Below are 12,931 nucleotides of genomic sequence, written 5' to 3'. Positions count from 1 at the left end.
AAATAAATAACTCTTTTTTTATAATCAATAATTCTGAACTGGTGTGGGATTGTTTTACGGCTCCATCTGAAACTGAAGGCAGAGGATTCAGAGAAGGGAATAGTGTCTCCAGGACCAAGGAAGATTTGAGGAAGTGGCCGTGGGTAGGGCCTCAAAGAAAGGGCAAGATGGCAAAGGAGATGGGGATTAGGGGTCCACCAGCAGCTACCTGCCAGTGAGTTAGAGCCACCAAGGACCTTTTATTTCTCCCAGTTCTGGGTCACGAGAGGCTGGGGTATGATGGCAGGGTACAGGGCCCAGCTTTATCCTGACTGCCTTACTGTTGATTGGATTCCAAAGGAAAGAGAGTTCCAGACTACCCAGAATGCAGTGCCAATTCTACCGCACGCCTTGCATCTAAATGATCACAAGGTCGGGACTCAGAAATAGGTTCCACCTGAGTGTGAAGAGGAGGGCTGTCCTATCACCAATGGTGCTGGAGAGTTCTGGTGTCCATCTTTGCACACTCTCTACAAAGATTTAAAAGTAAAAACCTATGGCAGAACGCCCCCCTTTTCTGCCCGGTCGACCTGGTGTCTCTGACCTGTCTCCATCCCTCCCTCCCTCCCTCTGATGCTACGCTCCCGACTCAAAATCCTTCCATGACCTTCCATTGTGCCAGGCGATTCATGCTGGTCTTGGCCTCAGAGGGAACCAGAGAACAATCTGGAGAAGTTGTGCTAAAGATACAGTGTCTTGGGCTGGAGAGATGGCTCAGTGGTTAAGAGCACTGGTTGTTCTTCCAGAGAACCTGAGTTCAATTCCCAGTACTCACATGGCAGCTCACAACTGTCTTTAATTCTGGTTCCAGGGAACCTAACAATCATGGCAAAATACCAATGTGCGTAAAATAAAAATAAATCAATTTAAAGTAATTAAAAGGTCAGCCTGGGCTGCAAGACACTGACTCGGAAAAAAAAAAAAAAGCCTTGCACCCTCACTCACATGACTGATAAGAGGCTCTCTGTTCCTTACCAAGTGGGCCTGGGCCTCTCCTAGAGCCAGCGAGTGGGGGAAGAGGGGCCACCTGCCTTTATGACCTGAGTCACACGAGTCTACGCTGCCTCCTTCTGTTGGTGAGGTGTGAGTCATTCTGTTCACACTCCCTCTAGGGTGGGAGGACAAGAAGGAGCCACAGCTGCCACTGTACGGGAGTGAGTCCTCAAATGAGTCCTCAGATATTTAACCAGGCTCTTCTGCCCCCTGTGCTGTGGCACGAGGCAGCCTGCCTAGAAAACACAGAAGTCCAGGACAGACAGCTCGCCAAGGAGGAAAGCCTGAAGATGGGTGGAGTGGATCTGAGCAAAGGTTGGGAATGGGAGTGATAACCGTGACCCCCGGCCTGGCTGGCGTGGAGGGCAGGGTGGCCTTTAGACTTGAAACTGCCAGGATGGAAACAGGAGGAGGATGGAGACTGGAGGAAGAGGACTCTCCCTCTTTCACATGTCCTGAGAATCCCCATGTTACAGACACCGGCAGCACACGCCAGGAGAAGCGTGGAGCCCTGAGCTCAGAGGAGGGCTTTGTGTGTCCAGCTTAAAGGCTGCCTTGCATGGACTGAGCCTCTGAGATGGAGAATATTGCTTTCAGCAGTTGAATTCCCTAACCCTATGCATACAATGGGCTCAAGTACTACTTTTCATGTTCCCACACCTCCTGGCCCTTTCAGGGACTCCCTTGGGGTGCCCCACTCTGTGGGGGAAGGCAGTCTCTCCTCCACCTCAACACACATGCAAACTCACACAAGATTTATCAGCGTGATACCAGAAGGTCAGAAGTCCTGAAATGATGGGGACAGCCTGGAGTCTCTTCCGGAATCAGGATGCCCTTTGACCTGGGAGAAGTTCTCAGACATCGTCACCCAGATGAGCAAAGGGCTTGTCGAGGCCCAGCCTGTCTGATACGGCTTTATGATGACTGAGCAGGGGTGGCAAATAGGGCAGGGGTCAGTTCGCATGGTAGAGCCATGCGGTATGAGTCAAGGCTCATCCCCCGCACCCCGGGGGCTCGGCTTTCTTAAGACCCAGAAGGAGGCAGGAGGGATGTCGCTTTGCTAACTGAGCAAAGACAAACAGGAGGGACACTGTGGGGATACTGGCCAAGGATATGGTCAGAATGCAAGGGTGAGACCTTGAAGAAGGGGGTTTGAGGGGTAGCTCTGTGTTCAGCTTCAGCAAACTTCTTTCAAGCCCTCACAATGGGCCCAGGACTGCAGTTGAAAGTATTAACCCCGGGAGAACCAGTCCCTAGCTCTTCCTTGCTGGCTGTCCTATAGAACCCCAGTGTTAGGGAGGTAGGAACTCCTTCACAAAGTTGAAGGTGGCCACGAAGACGCTGGAGCTGGTGTGGGGCCTGGGCCAGGCTACCTGGGCAGATAGAATGGGTTGAGCTGAGCATCGATAATTTTGTTTGTTTGTTTCTGTTGTTGTTTTGAGATGGGGTCTCACTATGTAGCCCTGGCTGGCTTGCCGGAGTTAAAGGTGTGTACCATCACACAGATGTTTAATAAAGACCCCACCCTGCTCACGCTTATCCGACACCCCGTGTCCCCCAAGTCCTGCTGTCTTTACCTGGCATGGCTGTCCACAGATAGATAATCTGGGGAATACTCACCCTTCTTGCAGAACTCCAAGCATGACTTCTCACAGACCGTGTCTGGGTGTTTCTTAGCTTCTGTGGCTTCCTTTCCCCACTACACAAAGCCCACCAGAACTTTTTCTTTCAGGCTAAGCTGGTACCGGATACATCCAGGCTCATCTTCAGCGGAGCGTGAACAGACATGAACCCACAAGATGGAAGACTTCGGCTGCAGGCAGCCCCAGCTTATGTAGCCCTGACTGGCCTCAAACTTTCACTTCTACCTTAGCCTTTTAGTGCTGGAATTACATGCCTGTGCCTCCGTGGCTGGCTAGGGATCAGCCTGCCTCTGCCTCCTGAGTGCTGGGGTTATAGGTATGCACCCCCACCACCTGGTCCTGGCTTAAGGTTTTGAATTGAAAAAAGGAATAGGATTTGCATCAGCCAGAAAGCACGAGGACTATAGTTTGGATCCCTAACACGTATATAAAGCTGGGGTAATGGGCCACCTGGAACCCCAGCACCGTGGGGGCAGGTAGAGATGAGCAAACCCTTGGGGCTCGCTGGTCAGACGTGTTGAACTCCAGGTTCAGTGAGATGCCCAGTCTCAAAAGCTAAGGCAGAGAGCGACAGATAAAGAGACCAGACATCACATGACCGCCAAGTGCACGGGCACATGCAAACACACGCACAAACAAGAATGCACATACACATAAACAGATAAACAAAAGTGTCAACATTTATTGTGCGAGTTTTTGCCAGCCTGCCGCAAAACAGTCATCGAGGAAGATGGAAACACAACTGAAGAACTGCCCCCGTCAGGTTGTCCTGTGGGCAAATCTGCGGGGCGTTTTCTTGACTAATGGTTGATGTGGAGGGACAAACCCACCATGGGCAGTGCCATCGCCGAGCAAGCGGTCCTGAGTTGTAGAAGAAATCAGTCTGAGTAAGCCATGGAAAGTAAGTCAAGAATCGGCCTTCCTCCATGGTTCCCGACTCTGCTCCTGCTCGCCTCCCTACCTTGACGTCCCTCAGTGATTGCTGGTGAGCGGGGCTTATGAGCCAAATAAACCCTTTCCTCCCCGAGTTTCTTTTGGTCATGGTATTGATCGCAGCAATAGAAAACCAACTAGAACAACTATGGAGTCAGGTTGATGGCTCACGTCCACAAGCCCAACAGTTGGGAAGTAGAAGCAGTAGGATCAGAAGTTGTGAGTTCAAGGCCAGCCTGGGACAAAAGGCACCGTCTCAAAAGCAAACAAACTGAAATGTGCTTTAAATTTGGGGGTTCCCAGAAGGACTGTGGACGGTGATGATAGAGTTGTTTCAGAAATTATTTCACATATTTAGCATTTCATGTTAAAATGTCACCAGAGTAGGGAAACTAGGGACAGAGCAAACTTAAGCAACCCTAGAACTTAGGACATGGAGGAGAGGCTGCATGGATGCTAACATCCGAATGGAATGGACACAAGCCTCCACTGTGTCTGGGGATGCTAAGTTCCTCCAGGGGTGCAAGTTCTCGGTATCTGAAACTGCTGGGCGTCTAGATGGGAACAAACATCGAAGTGGTCACCGGGAACCAGTTTTCTCAGTGCTGGAGAAGGAATGATTCATGTAGTCAGGAGACAAGTCAATGTGAACTCATCGTATTTTCTCACCGCTTCAGACAGACAGATACAGAAAATAAAATGCTGTTGTATATATGGGCTAGCACACACAGGTGAGCTGCCCAGCTATGGCTTCTGAGAGAGCCTAGAAGCAATAGCACCCACTAGCAGCTAGCATGCCCTGAGCCCAGGTTTTAGTTCCTAATACCATTCTCTAGAGAAGGGCTGTCCTAGGGCCATTGTGATGGCACAGTGGATAAGGTCACTTGGTGTCCACATGTGGAGGGAGAAAACCTACTCACACAAGCTTACCTCTGCCGTCCATATGTGTATTGTCACATATAGGTTCACACGCACACATACACATCAATGCATTAATAAATTAATCAGTAAAAAGAAAGGAGATTCGAGTTGCTGAGGAATCCCATCAGGACGGAACCTTCATCTGGTGATGGATGGAGATAGAGACAGAGACCCACACTGGAGCACTGGACTGACCTCCCAAGGTCCCAATGAGGAGCAGGAGGGAGAACATGAGCAAAGAAGTCGGGACCACGAGGGGTGCACCCACCCACTGAGACAGTGGAGCTGATCTATTGGGAGCTCACCAAGGCCAGCTGGACTGTGACTGAAAAAGCCATGGGATAAAACTGAACTCTCTGAACATGGCGAACAATGAGGGCTGATGAGAAGCAAAGGACAATGGCACGGGGTTTTGATCCTGCTTAATGTGCTGGCTTGGTGGGAGCCTAGCCAGTTTGGATGTTCACCTTCCTAGATATGGACAGAGGGGGGAGGACCTAGGACTTACCACAGGGCAGAAAACCCTGACTGCTCTTTGGACTGAAGAGGGAGGGGGAAAGGAGTGGGGGGAGGGGGAGAAGGGTGGGAGGAGGGGGAGAAGGGCGGGAGGAGGGAGAGGGAAATGGGAGGCTGGGAGGAGGTGGAAACTTGTTTTTTTTTTTCTTTTTCTCCTTTTCTCAATAAAAAAAAAAGAAAAAAAATAAGAAAGTGATAAAAAAAAAAGGAGATTCTTGAGATACTTGAAGAAATGTCAGATCCTAAGTCTGGGGCATCTTGGAGTGCTGGAAATCAAGACCAGCCCAGAACCCACCAAACAAGAAAAAACAAACATACAAACAAACAGCAATAACCCCCCATCCCCCACTCCCCCACACAATGATAGCCATCTTACACAGGAGCCAAATGGGAAGATTTAGTGGCCATGGCAGGGACAATTGGCCGAAGAAAATAATATCATAGCATTGAGATGCCAACCTGAAGTATAACCAAGATATCCTTGAACACATGCTGATAAACAAACCATCATAAAGAGTCAAGGAGGAAGAGGCGGGTCCCCTTTTCAGAAAGACCCTCCTCCAACACTGTGTGGCTGTGCTTCCCTTAAGGAAATGGAGCTCAGCTCTCCCAGTTGAACTGAAGTGATGTAACACCTGCTTCCGGAAGGTAGGACGTTCAAAGAGCTGGGTGTGGGGGAGGCCTGGGAAGTGACTTCATATGGAAAATCCTGGCAGGCACTAGCTTGAGCAGGTGACTGAGGCTAATGTGATCCGTGATAAGCCACGCTGATAGCATGTTCCTTTGATATGTCGGGATGACCGTGGTACTTTACATCTCTGGTCTTCCTCCTAAGCCTTGTAACCCCTGTGTAATCTCGAGGGAAAAAAAGTTAGACAAATGCGGTTTTCCTGTGTGAAAGGAGACTGAGAAGACGAAGCATCCTGTAGTATTGTGCACCGCGCCCCCGTGTCTGTGCTCTGTGTTCTGGCACCCAGTTCGCGAGCTTTGGGCAAGGGGGCTGGAGGTTAAAATACACAAACACACACAGTCAGAGAGACAGTGACACGGGTCATCCTTGAGTTCCTCAAGAATGCCCTCTTATTGTGTTCAGGGGCAGCTTATATAGAGATAGCCATGCCCCAGCCAAACCCACCAGAAACCACTCTCCTGCCATCAGGAACGCCTGAAGGTCTCGTGCTCAGAGCAGCTGTAGGCACTTAGATCAGGGGAAAACAAGTTGTTTACAAGAAATTCAGGATCTGGGGTCTCACTGCTCCCAACACTGCAGGAGGTCTTCAGAAAAATCAATCACTAATGTATGGCGTTTAATCAATAATAATAACAGACCAATCTTGGCTCTGTGCATGTGACTAAAATACAATAATGTAAAATGTTACATAACATTTTAGGGTGAAGGTATGTAGGAACCTTCTGTTTAGTATTAACTACTTTTCTGTAAACCTAAAATTATTTTAAAATTATTAGTTCACTTACATTGCTATGGGATGCTGTGTTATTTTTCTGGGCTGTTTCAGCAAATAACCACAAGCTTGGTCGCTTGAAATACCAGACACTAATTGGGCAGTAGTGGCACACACCTTTAATCCCAGCACTTGAGAGGCAGAGGCAGGTGGATCTCTGTGAGTTTGAGGCCAGCCTGGTCTACAGAGTGAATTCCAGGACAACCAGGGCTACACAGAGGAGCTGAGTCTCAGTGTGGTGTCGGTGGGGCGTGGCGGAGCCCAGACACTAGGGCTAGGGAGATGGCTCAGTGAGTAAAAGAGTTTGCCTGAGTTTGATCCCCAGGACTTGTAAGACAAAAGGGGGGAACTAACTCCAGAATTGTCCTCTGAGCTCCTCAGGTGAGCTGTGGCGTGTGCATATATACATACACAAAATGAGCAAATAAAATAAAACCAAAAAACCCCACCACGTGTTAGCTAGCTATGGGGTAGTTCCGTGGTAGAGCTTGTCTAACATTTGCTGAGTCTGGGTTCAATTCCAGCACCGTACCATGAGAGAACAAAACAGGTCTGTGGAGTGGAAGTCGGAAGCTGGTGGCTGTAATGTCACTTGTACAAGTTTCCAGGAGGGCCACTTCCCTCAGAGGCCTTAGAGGGTTGACTCTTTGCCGTCCTTCATCATCTTCTGAAGCTGTGTTCCTTGGCTTCTGGCCTTTCTGCATCTTCCATAGCAATAATCCTAATTTCAACTCTCTCTGCCTCTGCTAGAAGGTCACCTCTGGCCTTCTGTTTCTATAAAAATTCCTCTCATTTGTTCTTTGGTCTTTGTTTTTTGAGGCACTTTCTCTGTGTGGTCTTGGCTGTCTTGGAATTCATTCTGTACACCAATTTGGCATTGAGCTCAGAGATCCCCCTGCTTCTGCCTCCCGTGTGCTGGGATTAAAGGTGTGTGAGCCACAACCCAGGTAGAAAAATCTCATCTGTAAGGGACACAAGTGACAGAACTGGGAACCCATCCTGATAGGTCAGTGTAATCTCACCCCAAATCCTTAATAAATCGTATATCTGTAAACTTTTCTTTCTTGCCACACAGAATAAGCATTCACAAGTTCCAGGGTCTAGGATTGGCATTTGGTATCATATTTTATTTTATTTTTTTTTAAAATTTTTTTTTGCTAAACCAAAACTTCCTTTATACAAGTATTAAAATACAATCACATTTCTAAAGTGAAACCATAGGTACACGGTTGTAGTCGTAAAGCTACACAGAGAAGCATCAGTGGAGCAAATGTTTGAACGAAGACACTCCTGAATTTCACGTTTTCACCGAGCATCGAAAACCACCAATCTTTTAGTCTTTTTCCTGTACATTATTCTGTGTCCACATTCTCTGCATCTGATTGGATCTCTGGACTTTATTTCATTTTCGGTGTGACACTCTCTACAAATATATATCATCGGCTGCTGCTTTGGGGGTTGGACGTCTTTCTGGGTATCCATTGTTAGTGCCTTGGCAGCTCAAACAAACTCTGCTGGTATCATATTTTAGCTTACTATAATGCCAGGCAAGTTATTCATTCTGTCTGTGTGATCCTTAGACTCATTAAGGAAGTTACACAAATTAGACAAGTTGATCAGTCACTGGACTAGTTAAAGGGGAAGATGGGAGCTTGAGATTCCCCTCTCTTGGGGATAGAGACCTGGCACTCCCCTCAACATATTCCATCCCCACACAATCGTGGCATCCATGTTAGGATGTAATGGCTGCTCAAAGAACTGGGAACGGAATTCTGAGTCCCCAGTTCAAATCTCAGCGCTGCCCACAGCTCGCAGGGTAATCTCAAGGACATCGTTGTCCACACAATGGCATATAAAGCAACTCAAGAAGCGCATCGGAGTTAATCGTGCCCAGAGAGGTCACCATTACAGGATGTTTATACGTCTAGTGTCTTTTACTTGCCGATCCCAGTACGGCCGAGGAACTGAGTAATGCTTAGTAATGGTCGAAATGACAATGATACGGGCAAGATGGCTTCAGGATGATGAGCGGAGGGGAGAGTCCCCTTGTTTCACACGGAGTCCCCAAGCTGCCACGAGTCTAGGCCAGGTTTAACAAATGACAACCTGCTTTGGAATGACTGTGAGTGAAAAGGGGTTAACAACGAGGGCTTGCAGTCAGTCTGGTGGCAGGAACTAGGACTTTGAGCCCAAGTTAAGGGGAATGTCATTCTTTAACAGTGGGGTGGCTTAGCAGATAGACGAGATTGCAGTCCAAACCTGATGGCCCGAGTTTGATCCTCTGAACCTACAGTGGAAAGAGAGAACTTCTGAGAGCTGTCCTTCGGTGTCCACTCATATGCCTGTGTGTGCATGTGTGTGCACACATCGACTCTCTCACACACACATGCATATAACATAACAAAACTAGAGAATCCCATTCTATTTGTAGATCTCTAATAAACAAAATTATACTTGATTATTTGCTTAGAGTTTAGCCAGTCGCATGCATTCCTTTGTTCTGCCTGCTAGAACACCCCCATTCTCCCTTGTTGCCCTGCGAAGCCTCCACGACCATGTGGCAGTCAGTTTGCCCAGTAGTCCCTAGCTCCCCCTTTGACCAGCTTGACCCAAGCCATCCCGTGTCTTCCTCCCATGGCACAACCAGAAGCTGCTTTGCTTTCTAGTGCTATTCGGTGTCACCAGTCCCCTGCAGCAAACCCCTCTGGATGCCCAGGGCCTTGGCTGTCCATACTCCTCTCTGTTTACTGTTGTCTCTGCCAGCCACACCCTCCCCTTTGGTCAGGATGGATGTCTTCTTCGGGGGATCTTCCCCAGCACCTTGCACAAATTTCCCCCTCTTCCTAAGACACATTTTCCACCCGATGCCAAGTCTTCTTGGTCTTCCAGGTCATTTGAAAACATGCCCTGCCTCTGGAATGCTCCCCCAGCTCCACTTCCCTCCTTAGGTGCCTCTGCTGACCTGCTTCCTGCCATTCCCAGTGATCACTCTTTGAATGCCTGTGGCCTCTGCTAGACTGGGAGGTCCTCAATGCCAGCTGATCCAATTCTGCACCGATGGCTTTGCTCATCAATGACAAGGCTCCCGCTCTCCCTTGCTACTTGAGTAAGGGGCGGGCAAGGGCTGGGCCTGGGTATCAGTAGGGATAGAATGTCCTTTGCTGGCTCTCAAGCCTGGGTCAAAGGTGGAAGCGGAGCCTTGTGTGGCCATAGTGTCACCAGCTGAGCTTCCAGACAACTTTGTCAGCTCTCACAGGCAACCCCAGACTAACACGAGCCCGGGCCCTGCGGCTGGCGTGATCAGGGTCATCGGAGTCAAAGGTCATTCCTCTGTGACCTTGTGCAACTGACTCTGGTCTGGATACTGCCTGCTACCACCTGTCCCATATCATCCAACCACCATCCGCAACTTCAGGAATCAGGAATGGAAAGGGCCTTGGCTGGCCAGGCTTCTGACGTGAGAGGTGAGCCTAAGGGTACATGGGTTCAAATGTGTACTCGGGTCTGTGGAGGCTCCAGCAAGAGCTGCTGTGCACAAGCATGCATGTGAGTGGGCAGGCGTCTTGGATGCACGTCTCTGCACACTAGTGTGCACACTTGAGTGTGCTCCTGTACCTTAGGAATAGGAGTGTGCATGACTATGTGTGAGTAACAGTGGGGTCCCCTTAGTTCCTCCAAACTGTTAAACTGGTTCTTTGGGGGGCTCCAACGGCCCTGTACCCCTCCCCGGTGTTCCAACTCAACACCATGCTCGAGGAGCCCATTTTCTAGGGACTCTTCACCCGTTTCTCAACCAGCCCAGTGCTGTTAGTAGGGACCAGAACCCTGAAGTGTCAAGGGTGAGTCTCAGGGTGGTGCAGGGGATGGTGGCATGTTCCAGCAGACTCCCTCGAGCCCTTTTTGGAATTCCACGGTGCTGGAGGTTAAGCCCAGGGTCCTAAGCATGCCAGGCAAATGTTCTGCCACTAAAATTTATATCCCCAACCTTCAGACTTCTTTTTCGATTGCTAAATATTCAGTTCTATGTGTCCAATCCTGCTGATCACTTTGGCTTACTGGGACCACTGAAGCCACTTTTGATACTCAGGATATGGCAAAGGCCTGGTGACCTTCAGCCAAGAAGGAAAAAAGCTGCTGTCTCACTTAAGCTGGAATGAACTCTAGGGCACAAGCCACATTCCAGGGTCCCCTTTGGGGTTAGACTGAGGCTCTGGGCCTTGCTCAGTAACTGTTCTGCTTAGCGTCCTCTCCTGCCCTGCCCTGTCCTGCCCTGCTCTGCTTCCCCAGCACCGTTCTGGGTTCTTCTCGGGGATTTCCTTTTCCATTGTTTTGTTTGCCCTGTTTGCCACAGGGTCTTTCCATGTAGCCCATGTTGGCTGACACTGGTGACCTTCCTGCCTTAGCCCTGCAATGCTGGGATTATAGGCATATACCACCATGCCTATGCCTAGCCAGGAAATTCCCTCAGTTAGCTGGTCTCACGAGGGACTCCTCGCCTTAGCAGTCTGCTTGGATAAGCCAGGAGCAAGGGCCCTAGAACTTACCCAGACTCCAGCAACGGGCTGCACAAAGAGGGTATGAAGAACAAAATGGGAGCGAAGTTTTAGAGACCCTCGCTTGCCAGCTGGGCACTGCACGCCCGCTTTCACCTCCTCTGCAGGGCTGAGGCCATCCTGGTCACAATCCCCAAAACCCTGGGCTTGGAAGGTTCCCGATCCAGCTGGGGTCCCCCAGAACTAGGGTGGTCCCTTAGCCAGGCATGGTGGCTCATGCCTTTTATCCCAACACTCAGAAGGCAGAGGCAGGCAGATTTCTGAGTTCAAAACCACCCTGAAACTTACCAAGCAATTTCAGGACATTCAGGTCTACACAGAGACACCCTGTCGCAAAAAAACAAGCTGGGCATGTTGGCGCATGCCTATAATCCCAGCACTTGTGAGGCAGAGGCAGGTGGATCTCTGAGTTTGAGGTTGGCCAGGGCTAAACAGAGAAACCCTGTCTTGAAACACCAAAAGAGAAAGAAAGGGAGGAAGGAAAAAAGAAAGAGAGAGAGAGAGAGAGAGAGGAAGGAAGGAAGGAAGGAAGGAGGGAAAAAGGGAGGGAGGGACGAACAAACAACGAAAGAAAGGAAGGAAGGAAGGAAGGAAAGAAGGAAGAAAGAAAGAAAGAAAAAAAGAAAGAAAGAAGCCCTATCTTGGACATACGAGAAGAGGACTTGGGTAAACAAGCTGAGAATTTCTGTGCAGGCATCTTCACCACACTGTCAAGATGGCTACCACTAAGGCTGAAGGACTCTGGGTAATGAAGTTTTGAACTCCTCACTCCCAGGAGGGCCTTGCTCGATGGAAGGGCCACTACTCTAGAAAGCAGAGGCTTGAATTTCAGCTTTCACTCTCCCACCAGTGGCTTTAGGAGCAGCAGCCGACTCCCTGAAACATGCCAGCCTCTTGTGAGCAGAATGGCAGGAAGGAAACGTGGCGAGGCACAGATTTCAGAGCACAAGACTCGGGTCTCAGGCTGGGAGTGTGGCTGAGTGTGTGTTTGCCATGCCCGGAGCCTTAGGTTTCATCCAGCACCTAGCATGGTGGTTCACGCATTGACTCCCAGAGCTTGGAGGACAGCAGGAGGGTCAGAAGATCAAGGTCGCCAGGGGCTACACGTGCTTCTGTCTCAAAACAAGATTCTCGAGCACCACTTCCACAGCCCCTGCCCATGGCTCTTTGAATAGCTGAACCAATCACTTACCCAGCCTGTGACTTAGTTTCCTCATCTGTCAATGAAGACCCCCACAGCAGTGACCTCACGGGCTCTGGTGAGGATTAAACGGGATACAGCCCAGAGAACACTTGGCAGGTCCCTGGCACACTGTGAGCTTTGAGATCTGGTGGCTATTTTTGCTCTTGGTATGAACCGAGGTTGTATAACTGACTCTGTCCTGTGGCCTCACTGACTTGACATCGCTCCCAGGCTTTGTGAGAGTCCAAGGACACTGCATAAAGGACACACCACCAGTGGAAACTCGTCTTAAAGAGTTTTCCCTCCCTGGTCCACCTGCCTGGCCTCTAACGAGTGAGCTCGCCGGGTTGGGGTGGGCGTGTCTGCAGCATCCTCTGACTGGCACAGCCCAATCCTGTTTACTTCTAGTTGCTGAGGTGAACAGAAGTCACGCAGGGTTCACCTTTCCCCTATTTCCCTGACAGCCCTCATTCAGACAGGGTCATGTTTCATTTTGCTTCTTCAAGGTAGAAATGTATTGATTTTTAATAAGATTCCTCTTCTCGATCTCTTATTATAATTATTTACAGTGTGTGGTGGGTGGGTGTGTCTGGGGTGCTTGTGAAGATCAGAACACACCAGCTGTGCCCCTCCACCAGTGAGTTCTGAGGTTTACCTCGGGGGTAAGCTCCCTTACCCATCGAGCTA

At 49.6% G+C, this 12,931-nt stretch overlaps 1 protein-coding gene across 1 annotated transcript; it reads right to left on the bottom strand.

The window, feature by feature from the left end:
* Positions 1 to 7,620: 7,620 nt before the first annotated feature.
* Positions 7,621 to 12,384, bottom strand: LOC121459074 (DNA-directed RNA polymerases I, II, and III subunit RPABC4-like). The gene is made up of 2 exons (XM_041668584.1): positions 12,254 to 12,384; positions 7,621 to 8,795 (listed from the first exon to the last, which is right to left on the bottom strand). Exon 2 carries the CDS (start codon positions 7,988 to 7,990, stop codon positions 7,814 to 7,816), a length of 177 nt encoding a protein of 58 aa, XP_041524518.1. The 5' UTR covers positions 7,991 to 8,795; positions 12,254 to 12,384; the 3' UTR covers positions 7,621 to 7,813.
* Between the last annotated feature and the right edge of the window lie 547 nt (positions 12,385 to 12,931).

The sequence above is a fragment of the Microtus oregoni genome, unplaced genomic scaffold (assembly GCF_018167655.1).
Source record: "Microtus oregoni isolate MIOR12 unplaced genomic scaffold, Mior012 000018F_ref0000195, whole genome shotgun sequence".
NCBI lineage: Eukaryota > Metazoa > Chordata > Mammalia > Rodentia > Cricetidae > Microtus > Microtus oregoni.
The sequence above is the reverse complement of the archived record's forward strand: the minus strand, read 5'-3'. Positions and strand labels throughout refer to the sequence as shown.

Coding starts and splice junctions, on each gene's coding strand:
- LOC121459074 (XM_041668584.1), bottom strand. CDS start 7,990: ATGGATACCCAGAAAGACGTCCAACCCCCAAAGCAGCAGCCGATGATA.